The 23,077-nt window shown below is 34.9% G+C and overlaps 2 protein-coding genes across 2 annotated transcripts; one reads left to right on the top strand and one right to left on the bottom strand.

The window, feature by feature from the left end:
• Nucleotides 1-1,522: 1,522 nt before the first annotated feature.
• LOC127859716 (uncharacterized) lies at nucleotides 1,523-12,827 on the top strand. Its single transcript, XM_052397224.1, has 5 exons — nucleotides 1,523-1,742; nucleotides 2,462-2,589; nucleotides 3,798-3,974; nucleotides 8,047-8,184; nucleotides 9,299-12,827. Exons 1-5 carry the CDS (start codon nucleotides 1,523-1,525, stop codon nucleotides 9,356-9,358), a joined length of 723 nt encoding a protein of 240 aa, XP_052253184.1. The 3' UTR covers nucleotides 9,359-12,827.
• An 8,565-nt stretch (nucleotides 12,828-21,392) lies between these two features.
• Nucleotides 21,393-22,304, bottom strand: LOC127859715 (uncharacterized). The gene has a single exon (XM_052397223.1). The coding sequence runs from the start codon at nucleotides 22,302-22,304 to the stop codon at nucleotides 21,393-21,395; it is 912 nt and encodes a 303-aa protein (XP_052253183.1).
• Nucleotides 22,305-23,077: the final 773 nt, after the last annotated feature.

Below are 23,077 nucleotides of genomic sequence, written 5' to 3'. Positions count from 1 at the left end.
AGTGACAGCTTTTTTCACAATACTTTCTAGCCACTATAAACGTACGGAACACTCTATCGAAACCTGTTAGATCGGCGTTCTCTCCCTTGGTTCATAGCAAGTTTAGACAAAGAAAAAAACAGTGTTCCCCGGCATTACTAAAATGGTGAGCAGAGTTCTACTATTCTTTATGCACGTTTGAGAATGCCTTGTAGCAACTTGAATTAAACAGAAACACATTAGAAAGTTCATAGTACTAAAGGAATGTTATGAGGTTGACGATACTTGTTTCACTGTTTCTTGACTTGATTAATTAATACTGAACAAAGAGCTTCATTTGTTGACGATCTGTCCAATAACCAATGCGTAAATGTAAGTTAACGCATAAGTTAAAATATTACATTTCATATTTTTTTTAATGCATTCAGCTTAGAATGCATGTGAAGTAAATGTATGTTTATTTTGGCCCTACTACATGCAAACTATTGACCTCTTTTTTGACTAAAGATTAAGGGTTTACATATCGATGGTCCCCATTTATAATGTCGAAGTTACAAAAACAAAGATAAATAAATATTTCTTGCACAAAATCAAATAATATTATTTTTAACATTTTAAAAAGTGTCTCATGATGGAGCATGTTCGTATGGAATTAATTTGACGTCAAGTTAATAAATCTGCTGTAAAATGTATCTTCGTCATTTAGACTTGCATTTATGTGATGTTTCGGCAAAGTTGACAGCTAATTGTAATATATTTTGTTTCAAAAGAATTTATTATTCCACTGTTTTCCATTTGATATAGCAAAGTAATGCGTGTTTTTCAGATTATCACGGTGGCACAGAGGTGACGACCGCAATTTTTTATTTATATTGTGGCCTTAACTTTATAACTTGTGGAAACAACTTTTAAAATAACTCATGGAGACAACTTAGTACATTGTCCCCACAACTTATTAAGTTGAGACCTAAGCTTAGTAACTTGTGGCGACAACTTCAGAACTTGTTCCACAACTTATTAGTTGTTGCCTCAACTAAATTACTTGTGGGACCAACTAACTATTAACTTATTAAGATGTGGCCTCAACTTAGTTATTTGTTCATTTAACTTATTAAGTTATTTCTTCAACTAAATAACTTGTGGGAACAACTTATTAAGTTCAGGCCTCAGCTTACAAAGTTGTGGCGACAACCTCATAACTTGTTCCACAACTTAATAGTTGTTGCCTCAAGTAAATAACTTGTGGGACCAACTAACTAAATTGAGGCCACTACTTTAAGTTTTACCAATCAGATCGGCCGTTTCATCTTTACCGTTTTATCACAATTGGTACCACTTATTCTCCTAGGTGCTCAGGTTCAAGCGCCGGTCTGAGCACTATCCCTTTTAGCTATAGATCCCCAGTTCGAGCCGTGTCTGAGCACTTGCCATGTAAGCCATGGATTCCAGATTTGAGCCCCTATCTGAGCAATCGCCAACTTAGTGATTGGGTTCAGGGTTCGAACCCTGGTGTGAAAACTAGCCACATAACACCCAAGAGATCATGACTGAGGACGGGCAGCGTATCAGTGTGGACATCAACCTCCGCCTGATAAGCCCTCTTCCGGGCCAGTCGGGCGCTAGGTCACCGCCGCACCACCAACATCAGCTGGCGCTGGTGCCCATTCAAGACACACATCCGCCTGGTGATCACCGTGGTTACGGGGTCCCCGAACAGATGCAGGACAAGAACATGCAATATGACTACGGCTACCAGGATGTAAGTTTTTTATTAGTACTGTAAATTCATCTGTATTTGTGGGGCATTGAATTTAGTGGTTTAGTGGTTCGTCAACAAGTACATTAGGAGATTTCCGTTATTGGTAACAAAATAAAGAATCTGTGTCATGAGTCATTTGCCGATGTGATTGTGAAAAACGTATGCATTGTTAAACCCACAGAATCATCGAAAATTAATGCCCTATTAACAATAATGATTTTACAGTATATAGTTAACGGAGGTAGTTGTCATTTATAAATTCAAAGAGATTGTTATCTCAGTTTTAATATGTCAGGATCTTCCTTGTGATATCACTTCGCACAATTTTTATGTTCCTGAAAAAATTAATCAACAAGTGGTTGGTGTAGCGTAGTCAGCACAGGCTAATCAGGGATTATTCTTTCAGCTTTAAATGAATTTTTGCTAAGAAAAGACTTCGTTTTAACAAAAAATACCATATAGGCACAAATCATCAGCACAGTCTTATCTGAGACATCACTTTACTTACATGTGTTAAGCTCCGTTTTTCCAGATCAGAGCTCATTTTTATGAAAAATATATCAACATTTAACACTGGGGGATTAGTGCATGCAGTATTAATACAACATCTTTACTATGACCAAAATTGTTAATTCTTCCAAAAATTATAAAACAATAATCTAGGCTCCTCAATTTTTTTTCTAAAGGATGCGGGTCAATACAGCTAAAATACGGGGGCCCCAGAACAGGCTTTGGTACCATACCATGGAGAGCCAAGATTAACGCAAGAGGAACTAGAACTTGCCGACCCATCTGGATACTCCAAGAGATTCAACTTTTATAAAGATGACGAGATCTCAAACACTGAGCTGGTAAGTCTATGAAATCAAGTAGGAATATTGTGAAATATTTGTTTGAAATGTCGTGTTTTTTTTTATTTTCAAAAAATGACATTTTGTGGACACATTTATTTTATTTCTATTTTATTTTTTTGGCACATAACAATTTAGAAATTTGTGTCAGTCATTTTTGTCCCCGACCGGTTTCAGCGGAGGGGACTTATGGTTTGCGGTTCGTCTGTCTGTATCTCCGTCCGTCCGTCCATCACACTTTTCTGGATCCTGCGATAATTTTGAAAGTTCTTAATCGTTTTTTATGAAATTTGGAACATGGATAGATGGCAATATGTAAATTATGCACGTCATTTCATTTTGTTCCTACGTCAAAAATTCTGGTTGCTATGGCAAAAAATAGACTAGAAATATTGCTGAAAATGGTGGTTTTCTGGATCCTGCGATAACTTAAAACGTTCTTAATATTTTTTCATGAAACTTGGAACATGGATAGATGGCAATATGGACATTATGTACGTCATTTTGTTCCTACGTCAAAAATTGTGGTTGCCATATGGCAACCAAAAATATAAAAAATATATTTAAAAAATCTGAAAATGGTGGAATTTCTGACAATGGTGGAGCCCGTAGGGGACCATATTGCTTGACAATAGCCTTGTTCCAATGTGTTTGTGTTTAATTTGTGGATCAGTCAACCAATCAAAGCCATGAGAATTAATGTCCCATTAATAATTATGAGTGTAAAGTAAACAGGTAATATTAGATGACAGGTGTTTAATTTGGTTATTTGTTTGTGTTGTTTTTCTTGAGCCTGTAGGGATATCACACAAGAACTAAGTAAACATACACAATCATAACTTTTTGGTGATGTGAATATTATTTACTTTATTCAATTTTTTCCTGTCTTTCCTGCCACGGAATATGGAAAATAATTTATCAGTATGAACTACAGTAAATCTTCCAGTTTTTTTTACATTTGAACCAAATATACAAATGTATATTAATCTTTTTCTGTAGTTTGTGACAAATACAGAAGACAACGCTAGTTGTTTGTTACTGGAGTATGTATCACTTGAGTGGCTTGTGTTATACTGTATCACCAAAAAGGCGGCAGTTGAGTGTGAAACAACATGGTGCACAACATTGGTTAGTCAATGGATTAAATGAAAATTGTTAAATATGTAAACATCTATTTAAAGGTGCAATTAATTGATGTTGCAATGTAGAAGTCCCTGGAGGAAGGTTACGCCGCACTATATCACAAAATAAAGACAAAAGACCCAAGCGAGCACCCCTGGTATAAAGTCTACAACATTAACGACTACAAGAAGATGCAGCGGGAGGTGCGACTGAATAGAGGGACCCTGGGCCCGGACCTTGATACTGAGTCTTACAAAGATAAGGTATGCTGCAAAGATGGACCAGCCCTTTCTCAAAAAGAGTTTATTTAATTACAGTCCACTCTCGTTATCTCGAAGTCGGCGGGAACAAGAAAAATATCGAGATAACGAGAGTTCGAGATATCCGATTAGGCGTTTTCAAAGAGAAAATAAGACGAAAATTTACCCTGTTTTTAACATCTAAATACATGCTAAGTGGTCTAACTAAAGCCGTCACCGTGTGGCATAATAATCTTTACTTGATATATACGCGTTTTTACGAGGCACGATTAATTTTGCTATTTAAATGCTTAAAATGACGTTTTAAGTATTACAGAATTGCATGAAAACATGCGGTTATAATTTTTCTAAACTGCCGAGTAAACATCCGTTAATGTAGCTATTTAAAGTCCAATCAAGACGAATTTGCGACGGTTTATATACGCAAAAATATAACTCCATTCATTTTGGAATGTTGTTTGTAAAATACAATTAATCTTTCGGCCTTTCGGCAGGCTGTGTATTAATTGCAGTTAATTGATGTTAATGTGACAGTTAAAGTGACAGGCCTGACTCAAGTGTTACCGGTAATGGCTAACGACATTACACACGTATGATCATTGATGCAATTAACGGATCAATTTCCTACCGCACAGTATCGGGAGCAGCCGGGCGAAGCGGGACGGTGAAGTATCAAAGAAAAAAAATCGCACCTTTTGCCGAAACTGGAACAGTTATTCGCACTTCGAGATAAACCACAGTAGATACATGTAAAATCGGGACTCGGGACAAAATTTTATATCGAGATATCGAATTATTCGACATAACGAAAATCGAGATATGCGATGTTTATTTATATAGATAAAGAAGGAAAAAAGTTGGGACATTGAGCTTACTTCGACATATCGAGGATATCGAGATATCCGATGTCGAGATAACGAGAGTGGACTGTAATACACATTAAAGCATCTGTATCGGCACCCTATTGAATGGGCATTTAATAAGCACTTTATACACTTGTGTATTTTTGGAACACTTTTTTACATTTTTTTCCAAAAAGTGTATAAATACATTAGCAAATATACTTTGAATACGCTTAACCCTTTACAACTTGAATCTAGTAAGAAAGGTCTTAAAATAAATAAAACTCTCTAAGGTACTACAAATGCATAAAAAACATGTATCTAAGTGATAAAGGGTTAAAATGCACTGAAGCTTACTAACTTTATTGTAAAATGTATTTTTGTCCGCTACCGGCGAAACCTGAGGGGATTTATGGTTCGCGCTCTGTCTGTCAGTCAGTCTAACTGTAACACTTTTCTGGATCCTGCGATACCTTTAAAAGTTCTTCATATTTTTTCATGAAACTTGAAACATGGATAGGTGGCAATATGGAGATTATGCAAATCATTTCATTTTGTTCCTACGTAAAGAATAATGGTTGCTATGGCAACAAATATATAAAAAATACTGACAACTAATAATGGAGTTTCACCGGTAGGGGACAATATTGCTTGGTAATCTCTTGTTCACACTGACTTTTGCAAAGATAAGGTATGCTGCTGAGTTTTCATGTTAAGGGTTGCCCTTGAAACTTGTGTTGACATGTAGGGCAGATACAGCAGTTTAATGATAAACTCGCGATTTATAGAGAATACTAGGTTAGCGTTGAATACAGAAAAGTTTATGTTGCGAGGCTTAGAACGCCGGAAGCGCGAGCCTTGGCGAGCGCTTTCGGTGTTCGAGCCGAGCAGCATAAACTTCTCTGTAGTCAACGCTAATCCTAGTATTCTATTTATCCCATTTGATTTTTTCAACGTGACATTTAACATAAATAGATCTAATAACCTTAACAATAATTTTAATTCAGTCATAAAAGCGCTTAAAATCTAACAAATGTAACCATGCGTAGTGATATACATGTATTTGTTCTGGTACGCAAAATAGTCTTTAAAAAATTCACACACAAACTGTAAAACAAGTAAAAATATCACCATATGCCTACATTCAATCTACGCAGTATGCGAATTTTAACACATTACGACCGCGAAAAGAAGATTTTACTTTACTATAATTCATGTTATTTTCGAAAGAAAATGATCAAAATCCAATATGGCGGCGATTGCTCCTGACAAAATGCTGTCGATGTCAACATACATGTACACCATCGACGACCTAGTTCTGGCAACCATAACTTTAAATGTCGCTTTTTGATTTTTGACTGGCGCGACTTTGTACGGGTCTGTCAATACTAAATAAACTGTACGCTGAAGTTTCTTTAGCTATCGAAGACCTTGACAATTTTGACGAGTAAACAGACAATTGCAGCGACTGACACTTTATTTGACAAAATATACAGGGCAATACGTTTTCCGACTTCGGACGACGAATTTAAGGACGCGCAGAACGTTTTTATATAATGTTATGGGTATGCCGTGTGTGATCCGATGCATCAATGGCGCCCATGTTAAATTCATTTCCCCGTGAACAGGGAACGACAAAAGTACACACAAAAATCAAAACACGTAAGAACTAGTATCTTACCTTTAATTATCCTTTAAAATCCATCTAATAATCCATTTAACTCAGTAATTGACGATTTTGCATCCAGGGTCTTTAATAATTATTTTAGCATAGTTAAATAAAGACCCTTATGTCATTCTATCACTTTATTCAAATGAGTTTATGAACGCGATAAACTTTCTTCTTCGTCACACGCTACGTCATGTACTCTACATTACTGCTGTTCAAATGAACCGGAGCAGTTTATCTAATAATAGCCGTTGGTAAACTCGGTTGCATTTGCAGATTTCTTCATACAAACATAATTATGTTTAAACTTGCACAATGTTTTATTTATCTATGGTAAATGCCCTTATTGTACGAGAAAATAATTTAATATATAAATACACAAAGAATGGTAAACATTCCAGTACACAACAGATAAATGAGTAGAAAATACCCGTGTACAAAATGGGACGTTCCAAATTCGAGTGTGTTGCTATTTTTACCATCTTATACTTTACACAGCTCTATGCCTAACGTGAATTAAATAGGAAAGCAAACATAGCAGATTATTCATGAACTGTGCGATATGTGTATGGCTTGTTGTACATTCTTAATATTTAAGTTAAATGTCAAAAGTATATGCTTTTGTTATAAACAATGCACATTACACGAAATAAGGAAAATGTGATCAATTGACACTTCAGATATGTCGACATACAGTACATGTAGAAAACATGTGAAATAAGTCGCGTTTATAATAAATCGTCAAAAAAATGGGGAAAATGACGCAATATGTCATTTTATGACGCCATCAATCAGCTGATTCATTATACGGATGGCGAAAAATTATGTCATATGACTAGATTTATAGGTTGAAGGTCGTATAATTTTGAAGCTTAAGTTTTGTCGACTTTGTTTCTTATGAAAAATCATTCAGTGGTAAAGTCAGTATAAATAAAAAAAATAACAAAACAAAAATCGTGTAATTTTATATTTTATTTCAACATTTCTTTTGGTGAATATGTCATATATTTTTTTTCTGCAAAATATCCACATTTTCTTCTAATGGGTGACCTTATAATTCGATCAATGAACCAAACAATATCGACCTAATTTTAGCGCATATCGCATGACGTCATTTAAAAAGTAGTCCGTGCACGCGACAGGTATATTCCACAGTGTTGAATACAAGCAAGTATATTCCACAACGTGTTATACCGTCAATGTCGCTGTGAAATGGGATTAAATGTTTTTGCCACTAGCACAATTATGGTATTGACTTATTTATCAACTCGCACAATTTCATTTTTAATCACAATTTAATTTAAGTGTAATTCTAAATGACCTTTTGATGCTGATTTGATTAAATATTTTGTTTAATGTTACTGTTATCACTGTAGTTGTAGTAAACACTTTAACTATGGTTTAACAGTATAGAAAATCATCAATATAGAATGATAAAATTGTAAACACTTTAACTATGGTTTAATAGTATGCAAAATCATCAATATAAAATGATAAAATCGTTGTGCAATTTTAATCATGGATTTATGACAGTAAATTTTCAGCTGCTTTTGTCACATTTCAGATGGAGAAACGGCACAAACAATTTGAGTATGCTCGCATGGTAATGGAGAAGAATCGCCAGGAGTTGGGCGTGAAAAAACCTCCAAAGTTTCCTAAGCAGCCTGAAAAACAGGGAGAGGAGGGCGTCAAGAGGAAAACGGTGAGGCCTTGTTTATAAGTTATAGTTTTTATCTGTTTCTACCTTAGAAGCGGAACAGATTTTTATGCCCCTTAATCATATGATCGGGGTATATTGTTTTTGGCCTGTCTGTCTGTCTGTCATTGTATGTGTGTGTCTGTGTGTCTGTCACAAAACTTTAACCTTGGTCCTAACTTTTGCTATATTGAAAATAGCAACTTGATATTTGGCATGCATGTGCATCTCATGGAGCTGCACATTTTGAATGGTGAAAGGTTAAGGTCATCCTTCAAGGTCAAAAGTCATTTTTTTAATAAAATAGCTGCTGTGCGGCTTCAAAGCGGCGCAGTAGAGGGCATTGTGTTTCACAAACACAGCTCTTGTTTTTTTCGTAAATAATTTGTCTGTACAAGTATGAATGTTGAGCTAAAATTGGTGGGATACGGTTTGATGAATGATGTTTCTAAGAACAGCAAACACTGCATACTGAAATGGTTTCAGATAAGAAATATGCTTTAATTTTGAGTCAAATTTGGCATTAACTGCCTATACATGTATCTTCATAACTCTTCATGTAGAACATTCTTTTTAGGACATTATCACCAGTGGAAGCCTTGATATATTTAAACACAATACATATTTTTCAAGGTGCTAAGTCTATTCTCTGTTTATGCCCCCGGTAGGTTGGCATATAGCAGTTGAACTGTCTGTCTGTCTGTCCATATGTCTGTCTGTCCGTCCAAAAACTTTAACATTTGCCATAATATTGCAATATTGAAGATAGCAACTTTATATTTCGCATGCATGTGTTTCTCATGGAGCTGCACATTTTGAGTGTTGAAAGGTCAAGGTCATCCTTCAAGGTCAAAGGTAAAAACACAAATGCAAGGGCAGTAACAAGCTTTAAAGGGAGATAATTTATATTTATCATTTGGCAGGTACAGATCATTTTAACAAGGAAAGTAATATTTTTTAAAGGGATATAATCAAAAACAAAAATAAATAAATCAAAGCGGCGCAGTAGGGGCATTGTGTTTCTGACAAACACATCCTTGTTTTAATTCTAAGAAAAGGTTGGTGAATACATTTCAAGGTGTAATGCTTCATACCACTAAGCACGAACCTCATTTTGCAGGCACTAGAGTATGCAAAGAATGTGCCCAAACCTCAGACCAAGCCGAGACCGAGCCAGTAGAACTCCTACGAGGTGGCAGCCCAGTTGACCCCTGGAAGTCCCGGCAGAAAGGGAATGAACTTGTCCAAGAACGCTACCCCCCAGGGGTCGACGCAAACCATGGATGTGATTGACATTCACACCCTGGAGCAACGCCACCTTCAGGAAAGACGGACGGCGGATAAAATACGTCAGAACATGGATAGTGTGCTCACGCAAAAGGCCCATTAAAGCCATTAGAAAAATAATTGTGTCTTGCTCTTTGAAAATGGAGCATAATTCATTTGCGTAAAGTGCCCTCCCAGATTAGCACATGTAGTCTGCATAGGCAATCAGGGACAGCACTTTCTGTTCTAATTTGATTTAGGGACAGCACTTTCTGTTCTAATTTGATTTAGGGACAGCACTTTCTGTTCTAATTTGATTTAGGGACAGCACTTTCTGTTCTAATTTGATTTAAGGACAGCACTTTCTGTTCTAATTTGATTTAGGGACAGCACTTTCTGTTCTTATTTGATTTAGGGACAGCACTTTCTGTTCTAACTTGATTTAGGGATAGCACTTTCTGTTCTAATTTGATTTAGGGACAGCACTTTCTGTTCTAATTTGATTTAGGGACAGCACTTTCTGTTCTTATTTGATTTAGGGACAGCACTTTCTGTTCTAATTTGATTTAGGGACAGCACTTTCTGTTCTTATTTGATTTAGGGACAGCACTTTCTGTTCTTATTTGATTTAGGGACAGCACTTTCTGTTCTAATTTGATTTAGGGACAGCACTTTCTGTTCTAATTTGATTTAAGGACAGCACTTTCTGTTCTAATTTGATTAATGGTTAGAAGAGACCTCCTTTAAAATTCCATGAGAAGAGAAAGTGTCGTCCCTAATTAGCCTGTGCAGACTGAATAGGCTAATCTTGGATGATACTTTTACGCACATGCATCAAGTCCAGGTTTCCTGAAACGAGGCTCAATTTGAAGTGTCTTTAGACAAAATTTATCTTTATTTTCAAATCTGTTTATTTCATGTATTGTATTTACCAAGAACATACTTATATCAAAATATGCAGATCTGTAAATATTGTGGTAAAATACAATGCATAACATTCGCACTTAAAGTCTTAAGTGAAAATATTGTATCATTATTTTAGACTTTTCAGATATGTTGTAAAATACATGCCCTAGGACTGTATTGATGGAATATTGTATAAACAAATGTAACTAATGATGTATTGACAGAAATAGAGAAATACATTTTCTTTGTTAAGACAACTACCTGTTGATTTTTCACAGAGCATAAACCTAAACCACAAGAATTAAATAAAAAAATCTTGCTGAAGACTTTCATATATTTTTAAAATTTAATTTAACTTTTCCTTATTAACTTTGAGAATAGAGACACTGATGTCCATGTTTTCACAGTGATATTTGTATAGTTGTGCATCACACATTAAATAAATAGTTGTAAGGAATGTGTATATATTTGATATTATTTTATACTGTGCATGTATGATGTAAAAAGAAACATCAATGTATGGTGAAAAACTTTGTAAATACATAAAGGTGTTAAGAAATAGAAGTGTTTTTTGTATAGATTCATGTGCAAGTAGACTGTGATATTTTCAGATTGGAATCGGTTTTTTGTATTTATAATATTTACATTTTATGTCGCTGAAAGTCTGGTGATGAACATAAATATTATGCTTAGCATGTAAATATGGCTGCTCAAATTCGATATTTATCTTCTCTTTTTTTATCACTGACAGATTTTCATGTTTATATTATATTTCTTACAATGTGCTGTTGGAAGTTTTAAGTTTATCATTTTTTTGTAAGTTTTTGTTAAGATTGGATAGATTATTTATTAAGTATATGCCTATTTTATTGAAATGTTTGTTTAAGAAAGTTCATGCTATTTGACTGCACATATATTAATTGTTGTATTTAATTGTTATTCTAGCATACATTTTAGTTTCATTTTTATTCCAAACATTTTTTTTGTAAAAACATTTTCATTTTTTTAAACATTTTGTTTAACGCTGAAACAGCAAAAAAAACATAGTCATTTAAACTATTTATTGGTATTTAGACCCATTCATGTAATTGTTATGTGTGCTTAAATAAGAAAATAATTATACCCGTTTACGGATCCTTTTAATTACTTTTATTTTGCCGCATTCTTAATTGTAAACTAACTTTTTCTTCAGCAAATTACCGTGCCAGTCACTTGTTTTCATAGTGTATTACCTAATTACTAACCAAGAAAAATTAAGTGACACATTGGTGCAAATTAGTTATTTTTATATTATATGAGATCTTAACCTAATTAAAAACGATACATTAGACAACAATACATCAAAGGTTATTTTCTAAATATAAACAAAATATATTATGTACATAATTGATCATATAGTTCTTTTTTTATGAATTGCTAAGGAGTTAATATTCATGTAATTGTCTTGTTTAATTTGCTATTCACTCTTAAAATCATTTGTTCATTTACTTCCTGTATTATTGCATGTTTTTCTAAAACTTCTCTATTTCTATCCCATTATTTGTATCCTTCGCTGTCATTTTGCAGTTTATTTGTCATTAGAGGATTTCATATACAAATTCTTTAGTTTTAATATATTCTACATATCCGCTATTTTTCCAAACTGTCCTTTTACAATAATAAACATGTGTAGATGCTACAAAGGTCAACAAAGCTATGGAAGCCAAAATGTTCAGTATTGTTTACAAATCAAAGTCAATCTTTATTTTAGTTATTTATTAAACATGCTTACTGGTAACATAGAGTCTTAGAACATAAAACATAGAGCCATTGGTCCTCTACAAGGTCACATGGTTGTTGTTTTTATCTAAATCAGGCCTTTTAGCTATCTTTATAGATCACATGTTATGGAAACTCATCGGACTAAGTTTTTGTTTTTAGTTTTGTTTTTGTTACAATATCTTTAAACCTCTATGTGAACTGTTTAAAGAATTAAAACCATATGTTTTTTCTATGAAATACATAACACATTTAATAGCGAATTAGAGCATATGTAATTAATTATATTGTGTGTAAATGACCTTAAATCAAGAGTTTAAATTAAGTAAATTTTTATTTAAAAAACGTCCACTATTTGTAATATATTCATTTATTTTGTGTGTGTAGATCATTAATTTATTAAAACAGGTTTGGCATGAATTGTTATCAATTAAGATTATACACTATTCGTAACACATTCATTTATTTTGTGTGTGTAGATTATTAAATTTATTAAAACAGGTATGGCATGAATTGTTATCAATTACGATTATAAAACTGTTCATCACGTTTAGGAAGTGATACATGCTTACGCTGACTTGTTGTTTTTCATGCATGTAGTATCCCATTTGTTGTCTGATTGTGTTGGGCAATCCGTAAAATATGAAATGCGTGTTTAATTCATATGTAAACTCATTCGAAAACATGCTTTGTGATATAAAACAAACACATATCACCAGTATGCAGTGTTGTTGTTGTTTTTGTGCGGCAAGAGATTACTTTGAAACTAATTAAATTTATTATATTGCCCCAAATGCTATAAAAACTTACTAGTGTTATCAGTATAGACTGTTCTGAAAATAAACTGTTGTTAATGTTTAATGATAATACCATAACTAAATATTTGAAAACGTAATAAAAGAACACGAATTTGATATTCTGTCAAGTAAATTAAGGTTATATCTTAGAAATAACAGATAAAATGGGCCTTATGTTAAAGTATTTGCCTTTGTTATTCTGTAGGAATTTATGCTATGGCACTTTGCTGATAAAAACAAAATCTATTCTTATTATAGATCAACAGCTGACCAGACTTTCCGAATATTTCGGGCGGACCGAAACATAAACTAAATTACGACGGATCTATAATTAAAAACATCTAACAAGACACCAAAATGAAAACACTCCATTGATATTTAAAGATACATAAAACAAAGCATAGTAACATAATGATGACATTCTAATAAAATGAAATTATTTGACGCTCTTAATTTCTATTTTAGTTTTTTTAATTGCGTGACCCAGTTCCCCGTAAAAGAAAATGTAAATCACAGATAGATTTGTTTAAATAAAGAACTCCCGTTGTTGCCATCAAAACACATTTATATTGTGTAGGTCGTCCAATAAACTTATACCTGATCAACCATTTTTGTCTTTCAACTCTGTGGAAAACATAGACAGTTATATCAAGTTAACGTTTTCAAATTGAATAACGCTGTCATGAACATTTCGCATGATGTTTAGTTTATAAATTGTTGAATATATGATATATTTCAAAAATTAAATGCTACACACAATACTTCATAGACTACCTGAAAAATAACTAATTCATCTTATAATGATTAGAAATTCAAATTTTTATAGAAAGCATGAACTTTTTGAAAATCAGCACACAAGTAAATATTCCATTACATTGTGTATCAATAGTTTTACTTGGATGAGAGTATTTTTATTAAGATTTCCATATTTTTTAATTGAATACCTTCTTTTTGCAAGATATAAAATAAAAGAGCCTTAAACTTCAATAATAAAATGTTCTAAACATTCATAAGTCTGATATAATTGCTTGATTCAGCGTAGCTGTATTGAGTACTTGTATGTATATCAGAGTTTATCTGCATGTCCTACCGGCTTCTTCACGAAGTCTGCATGGTCCGACCTGCAGGCGTAGCTGTCTAAGCCAGTTTTTGACCTGTATTGGCCTTTCCCGCAGTAAATACTATGTTGGATAAATGTGCCGTCAGTAGACACGAAAGAATTCTTATTCTAAATTGGCAATTTTGACAGGTATTTACAACAACAAAAACGCTTAATAAACCGAGTTAAGTATTAAAATCACACTATATATGAGTACACCCCGGTCATTCCAAAACGCGCTCTTACATTGTGTACTCTATACTTATAAATATAACTGAGCCAGCAGCTCTAAATATATCCATTATATTGCTATGGATCCCAATTAAGTCGTGGTAATGAGCGGACAGACGTTTTATCAACACAAGTAAATGGAGGCGGGCGACTATCAGTATTAACACCGAGCACACGACAAATGATGAAAGGCACATGCTACCGACCATGTCGTCATTTACTCAATGACTTTTTTTATCACAAGAGACCACTTCGGTTAGTTATTGCGCAGACTCCGGGCTCCAGCGTATTGAAAATTCTCAGTGATAAAATAATTAAATATATTATTCAGACATAAATAAAACCGAAGACCGCGTCTATGAGCGTTTACGACTTAAAAAAGATCCAATGTACAAGCGAGAAATAAACACAGATATAATCTGCCCACACTATTATGTTCCATGCACTTTTGAATGCCAAGAACACTCCACTTAACGTCTACAAAGTAGCTGGGAAGTATAAGCTTCAAATAATAATATAATACACCACTTAATTTGAATAGGAGCTTTTGACATATGACCCCCACCCCAACAACAAAAACATTTTCGCTAAAATAGACAATGTGTATTTTGAATTCCTACGGGCACACGGTACATAAATCAATTATTGTTCAATTAAATACCACTAATATTTATCTAAAACTATCCATGAATCAATGAAAAGAAGCTACGTGCTATGATTTCAATTATAATTCGATGTAAACAGTCGAAGATATTATTCGTCATTCGTCATATGTGAACACAGCAAAATATTATATACTCGTATAGGCGTATAATGGGTCACAGCCTGATTTCAAGGAAACGAAAGGCCAACTCTGCATGCTTCATAACTCAGACACGTAAGTGATCCGAAAAACTAATTACAACAATAAATAACTTCAGGCACGATGGCACTCCGGACTGATTATACCGATCAATTATTACAGGAGTGTAATTTTCTCTCTAATATTAATAATCAATCAAAAGTATTAGCTAAACCTGGTTACACACAAAAAGGGACCGGGGATTGCAATCCGTCATATACAGAACAGGCACGTTAAAATTACCTCCTCTGCAATATGGTTTACATTCGTAATATTTTTTGTTACGAAAATAACGATGTATTGATTTTACCAGAATCAAATTATTTTCTTGCTAAAAAGGGCAGTAATGAGTCGGTGGGCGGAATGGATGGCGCAAGCTATCGACAATATCGTTGACGTCTTGCAATTCTAATGCTAAAGTTGCCATTAAAATTTCAAAAACAACGTTTTTAAGACGTCGGTTGAAGGGTTGGAAGGCTCAATATAGCGACCACTTCCCTGGCGTCTTGCAACGATCCAACAACAGCCGCCAAGTCAAGTCAAGTAATATTTATTTATAAAGTCGGGTATATAAACATATAAACACAAGCTCTGAAGAGCTTTTAAAACCGACTTATAAACTCAACATTTACATGATAACACAATAGCACATATAGTATACAACAACAACAAAAAAAAATGTTAAAACTGTTTAACATGACAAAATGAGCAATACGTGGCAGCACAATATTGGAAAACGAAATCGATTATTTATCAATCCAGTCAGTCAATTAATTATTTAGATAATTAGACAAACAAAACAATCAACCGAGCAAACTGCTAAAATTGAACCTACTCAAGCATAGATGCCTGTAGATACAGATTTTGAAACAGCATAGTTATTTTATAGCATTAAAATATAATGAAATAATCTGACTAGAATCATTAATCATGAATATTTACATAGGTTTAGTACACTAAGGTTAAAATAACAAATTTTAGTGTGTATTCTATAACATGAATATAAAGCATTTGGACACATAGTATTTTATCATCCTCTGGAGAAGGAGGAGGCTTAAGTATAACAAGTTACATACATGAATACATTATAGCATAAGTTTGAAAGAACTTGGTTAGAAATAAATTAAAATAAATAAAACAGAATATAGAACTAAACTTAACACTTGAATATTTGGTACTACAGCAAACGATTGAGCAGAAACATTCTCTACTTACATAATGCCAGACATGCATAATAGTCCTGCAGGGGAAAACTAACTAGAGGGAAACTAGACTCATAGATACAAGCAAGCAAAAAGTAGCAAAACTAAAGGCAAAACATATTGATACAAGCACCCAAAATAGTAGCAGACTAAAGGCAAAACATATAGATACAAACAAGCAAATGATAGCAAACTAAAAGCAAAACATATAGATACTGCTAGCAAATAATAGTAGAATACTCAAGACAAAACATATGGATACCAGCAAGCAAATACAGCAACTAATAGCAATCTAATGAGGAAAAAAATACACAAGGTAAAATGAACAAAAGATAAGCATTACAGAGTAAGGGTAACATAATGCTATGTAGTATTGTATCTGGCCAGCCAGCATGTCAGCGCTCCCTACCGGGCACACGCAGAACAGTTGCAATCTGGTCCATTCCATTGGTCGATCAGGGACCTGAACTGGTTGTAGGACGAGCACTGTCTGAATGTGTCCGGCAGAGAGTTCCACATACTGGCTGCAGAGTAGCGGAAAGAGTTCCTGCCAAATCTTTCGGTTCTAGGTCTTGGAAGTTCCGCACATTTAGTATACCTAAAATTATATTTAGAGTCTTTAAATGTAACAAGATCATGTAGATAACTGGGTCCTTCTTTGTTTAATATGTTAAAGGTCTCTAAAGCAACACTTCTCATTCTTCTAACTTTAAGAGATGGGAGCCCAGATAAAAGCAATTAAACTTGATATGACAGTAAATAATCATCATAAATGAAGCGTAATGCTCTTTCCTGCAATTTTTTCAATTTTCTTGGTATTAGTTTCCCCTGTAAAATGCCATGTTAATGGACAATAATTTAGATTTGACATAATAAAAGAATAGTACATAGTAAGACTTCCAAGTTTGTTGATGTTCCTACCTATCCTTTTCATGACATTTAATTGCCTGGCAGCTTTCTTGCATATATTTGTTATATGGGTATTGAAATTGAACATACAATCAAAGGTTACGCCAAGTAGTTTGACTTCCTCATCACACTTTATATTTACGCCATCGAGATTAAATGATATTTGTAGATTGTGTGTCTTTTTCCCAAAAGCAATGGCTTGAAATTTTTCAGGATTGGCTTTCATGTGGTTTTCGTTGAACAATTTGATAAGTTTCAAACTGTCATTTTCTAGAGTTTTAACCAAAGTGTCAGGATTTTTACTTTTGAAAGATAAAGTATTGTCATCTGCGTAATTATATAAATCACTTTGATTCACAAATTCAAAAATGTCATTGATAAAGATATTAAAGAAAATCGGTCCGAGAATGGAGCCCTGGGGTTCACCTTTAATAATTGATTCGAAAGTACTAAAGTTATAAAGCCGCCATTTAAATAATATAGCAACGACATTAAGGCGTCGGTGGGTAGTCTGTCAGATGCAGGCAAACGTCCACTTCACTATAAGGCTCTCGTTTAAAATTAGCTCATGTGAATAAAAGGAGTTATAATGTGGTGGTATAGTACCGACGGTGTTCTTTAAATTGCCTTTACTAATGAATTTCTTCACAAATTTTATAAATTCAGTCGAAATTAATCATACAAATGAACATTAATTCACGAAACAAATATCATGACTTCAGCTTCACTAACGACGGATAATCGATTAAAGCATGAACAAAAGTCTAAAAAAGAGGGGCGCAAACGAATTCACTTATTGGGAAACAAAATCCGATTGGTATGCTTCTGACACCACATCTGCACATATTTAAATAAGATTACATTCGTTTTTTCTTCTCATAACATTCAATATGAAAAACAACAATATCCAATCGGTGTTTTATAACTCTAAAAACGATGCTGTCGAAACTTGTTGTTATTCCTCAACACATACCTTATAAAAATACTAAAAACACAACACGAACAGTCACTTGGTGATATAAAGTATATTTTGTCTTCTCATATTTATTATATACATTTTTTTGTTTTAACTGCTCCGATGAAAAATGAAGCAATTGAGAGCAACTATTGATGAAACTACGACCTAGTTTATCAAGTGAGAATCGACTGGACCTTACAATAAAAACCAAACTTTGTTTATTTCAAGATCGTTGATTTAGATTGTGAAATTTACATTTAAATGAATAAACAAATTTGTGAAATCAAGAATCAGGAACCATTGTTAGCAACAAGAGATGTAAAAATATACTTAAAACCGCATATAGGACTAGACAAATAGGTCTAAATGGCGATAATTTTTAGCGATGTTTAACTAAAGCATTACATTTCTAATTAGATAATAAGGGAATCGAACAAATACATGAAATAAGGAGGAATTATTTGTCACGATGTTTTAAATAACGGTGATCTACTGAATTTATATTCTAATACTAACACAGTTATTTTATAGTTAATTGTAGTGTGGATATGAACTGATGATGCAAATAAATAAAAACAGACTAATAAAATAACAATCAGAGTCAGACTACGTACCAATAAAACAATTAGTGACAAGAAGGTATTAGAATATAAAGAAGTGAAACTCCAGCTGCTGGAGCAGTATTGAATTCTTATTAAAAACAATTAGTTGGTCCTTTATTTAAGGCAAGTGACCGATTGCCAAAACAGTACAAAACAGCACAATACAGCACAATACAAACCAACATAAACACAAAAAAATGAATAAAGCTGGGGTCACCGCCTTGGAACGGTCAATGCAAAGCATTGGGGGTTTAAACCGGTTATAGATCGCTCAACCTCACACTTGGCCCAGCAATATTCATAATACATTTAAGTGTAAACAACATTTAACGTCATAGCTTTGTAACTCAAATCAAACAATAATTAAAGGGAATTAAAACGCATTCAATTTAATTACAATTTAACTACTCAATGGTATTGAAGATACCAGAGCAACAGAGTTACAACTTTTTGACGAACGATAAAATAAAACTACAAACAAGTGTCAACTACATTCCTTCTTTATAGAAAACGATTTAAGAATATAGCGTCATTAAGTTAATATTTCAGATAATCATCGCGCAAATACAGGAAGAAGCAGCAATAATGGGTATAAAAATTCCATATTACATTGCTTGGTTGTTTATGTGACTGCTAAAAATTAAATTAATAATAATTTAATCAAAAAAGAAACGCCTATCAGAGAGAAAATATAAATAAAATTGAACGTTATGCATTTACATAATAGGGTGTTTATGTATGTCAATACCGTAGACTAATTACGCAACATTCTCCATATATATTCAGGGATAAAATACATTCGAATGCAGGGTCACCTGCTACAGGTGAAAAATAGTTTTCCATTGATAACTACAACCCGTTTACAGCTAACATTATGCAGCCAGTATGCAATGTTTAAATTATAATTTCAAACATGCAACAGGCTTTTATCTTTCAACTGCAAAATTAATTTATTTTACTACGAACGAACGTTTGGGATACAATACATCATTTGTGCTGAATAAAACTGTACAACGTTTTATTGAAATACTAGTTATATGTAATCTTTATTTTGTTTTTAATTGTTTTTTCATCGCATCTTTTTACACTTTAAGTGCCCATGTCTATAAAGTGTTTTAATAAACATTTAACATATAAATTAATTTTGCAAAGAATAGTTCAGGCGATCAATATTATTAATTATTTCAAATATTGTCCACAAGATAAATAGTGCAATTCAAAGCAGAATAAAACTATTGATGGCAACTGAATAGGCGTATGGTCATACACAAAACCAACATGATTTGCATATATTTACTATTCACAATCATGCTGATAATTTATCAGATTTTTGAAATTGCGTTACAAACTTTACAATAAAACATTACATCACCCTATTTCAATCAGTGTTTATTCATTTATAATTTGGGGACATCTTCGCGTGTGTACAGTGCATATTGTCATTGACATAGATTACTTGTTTCCTTTACTTTAAATAACACATGTTTTTGTAAGTGCCTTTTAAATAAATCTCGCACGATGAGATTCTCGCGATCTGGCTTTAAGTCACCGTCAGCAAACGACGGAGATGTCTCGCATCCAGTGAGTTAGAATCATGACGCCTGCGCACTGACATCGTATAACGACAACGGGTTAGATTCTCTCTGTCACACCAAAGTTACGCTCAGCTTTGTTAAGGGACCTACTCGCGTAACTGATCACCTTTTCGCGACCTTGTTGCTCCTGTTCCAGAACGCCACCTATTCCGCACCCAGACGCATCGACATCCAAATAGAAAATACCACCACCGTTCAATGGATAACCCACCACTTCAGGGCTAACCAATGTCTTCTTAATGGCTTCAAAGGATATCTGACATTGTTCAGTCCAAAGAAAAGGTGCCTCTTTTTTGTCAGGTCAATCATTGGTCTGGCTATTTTAGCAAAGTCCCTTACAAACCTTCTGTAGTAAGAGCCTGTTGCCACGAATTGCTTTACTTGTTTTGCAGTTTGTGGAATAGGCCAATTTATTATCGTTTCAACATTACTCGTGTCCGGTTTATTCCCCTCTTTTGACACTATATGTCCAATTGACACTTTATGTCCAAGGAAGACAACTTCTGTTTGCAGTATGCGGCACTTCTCAGGCTTGAACTTTAGACCTGCGTCTTGAATACGCGCCAGCACCTCATCAACGCGGACGATGTGGTCAACGAAATTTTCACCAAACACAATAATATCGTCAATGTAGACGAGACACGTCTGCCACTGGAGACCTTGAAGTGCTAATTCCATGATACGCTGAAAAGTGCTAGCAGCATTGTTTAGACCAAATGCCACCCGTGTCATTTCAAACTGTCCAAACTTACACACGAAAGCGCTTTTCGGTACATCTTCCTTCTTCCGAGGTATCTGGAAGTAGCCGGACGTCAAATCAAAGCTACTAAAATACTTGGACCCAGCCACGGCATCCAAGCAATCCAGGACTCGCGGAAGTGGCAACCCGTCTGGCTTAACCAAAGCATTGACGCGCCGGTAGTCGACGCACGGCCTAACCGCGCCTAATTTCTTTCGCACTAGCACTATCCGACTAGCCCAAGGCGAACTGCTCTTCTGGATCACCCCTTTCTTCATCAGATCTTGCGTTCCTTTCTTCGTCGGCATAAGCTAACGTACCCGACGAGGCCTTTGTTTCACTGGAGCGGCATCTCCGGTATTGATGCAATGCTCTGTTAAATGGGTTAGACCTATATCCGAGTCATCTTTAGAAAATGAGTCGCTGTATTTGTGAAACAAACCTGCAACAACGGCTTTCCCGTGTTCCGTTTTACCTACTGTTGAGCGCTCGTGAAGATCTTTAAGATGAGCTGGTAGTTCTTTTAAACCTGTTTGGGAAAGTGCTTCTACATTACCAGGCAATTCTTGATTCGGTCTTACAGCAATTCGTCTTATACTAATGTTATTCGCCACATCTTCGCTCTCTTTATCAACAACGACACTTACCACCCTATCAATGCGTTCTGCACGTGCACTTTCGGCATCCTGCTTCAGCATTGCTTCTTCAGGGAACGGATTCATAAGCCTCACCTTGCAAGTAGGGGCTGATTTGATGTTTACTAATGTTGCAGCCAAAACTAGACCGTACCTCTCTTGGAACATATCAGTGGCTTCAATGATAAAGTCAGGCTTCCCTCCGTCATCAGCCTCTTCTCTTTCCACATACACTTCTATCACAGCTTTTGAGTTCCCTGGAACTAGCACATCGTCTGCAACAGTTACCTTTTGCATGTACCTCAGCTTTTTCTGTATACAAAGTATTTCTTTACCATCTAAAGAAATTATACTGCGATTCGAAATGATATCTGCTGGACTCTCAGCGTTCCCCAACACGTCATAGCCCAACAGCACGTCATATTCTATGTCGGCTTCTATAGCTTCTTGAAGCCTCTTGACTGGTCCAAGCTGCATTCTGAAAGCTCCTCGACCCATTACCTTAATGGGCATACCCCCAGCTCCCCGCAAACCTATGGCACCAGTTAACTTTGGCTTCTCACTCTCTCTAAGCCGATTGAAGATCATCGAAGACACAATAGTTTTCGAGGCACCAGTGTCAGTTGTAAAAACGACAGGGGTATCTTCCACTGTACCCTCAATGTACAGGCCATCGCCATAGTCCCTGTCGTTACAATTGCTCACTGGCTCTGTCGCTGTTGTGGTTTCCTTTTGGCCCTCCAATACTAGATCATTTACATGGACCTCCCTTTGGCCGCAAGGACTGGTCCTTTCCCGTTTAAGAGCTTCTGTTTTTCATCAGCTGTTCTGTTAAAAGCGTTCTTTTGCTCTTGATTGTGGCATTCCCTCGCATAGTGTCCCTTCTGTTGGCATCTCAAGCAAGTCACATCTTTCTTGAAGTTTATCTTTTGAGGTGTGTTTCGCTCTGCCTCTAGTTTTTCGATCCTCGCCAATAGCTCTTTTATCGTAGATGCTTCACTCTTGCTCTCGTCTTCGTTTTTTTACTCGCGAAGGAGTTGTTTTTGCATCAACCCTCTTAATTGCGAAAGCCTTTTCTTCCTCGTCTGCAACGGTACTATCATAATCGTCGTGTTCAGTTCTCCTGGCATTATAACGGTTTCGCCTTTCAGTTCTGTTTAAACCTCGGATTTCTATAAGGTTCACAGCAAAATATACCGCCTCATCTATATTCCGCGGTTCTTTGTTAAACTCCACCTCGAATTTGACGTCGTCGTCATTTAGTCCATCTAGGAATCTTCGTACAAGATCTTCGTTCCTAGTACGCCGACCTCTCCAGCCATTAGCCTTGTCATAGAGTTGCTTAAACCCCGCTGCATACT

The sequence above is a fragment of the Dreissena polymorpha genome, chromosome 15, assembly GCF_020536995.1.
Source record: "Dreissena polymorpha isolate Duluth1 chromosome 15, UMN_Dpol_1.0, whole genome shotgun sequence".
Lineage (NCBI taxonomy): Eukaryota > Metazoa > Mollusca > Bivalvia > Myida > Dreissenidae > Dreissena > Dreissena polymorpha.
The sequence above is the reverse complement of the archived record's forward strand: the minus strand, read 5'-3'. Positions and strand labels throughout refer to the sequence as shown.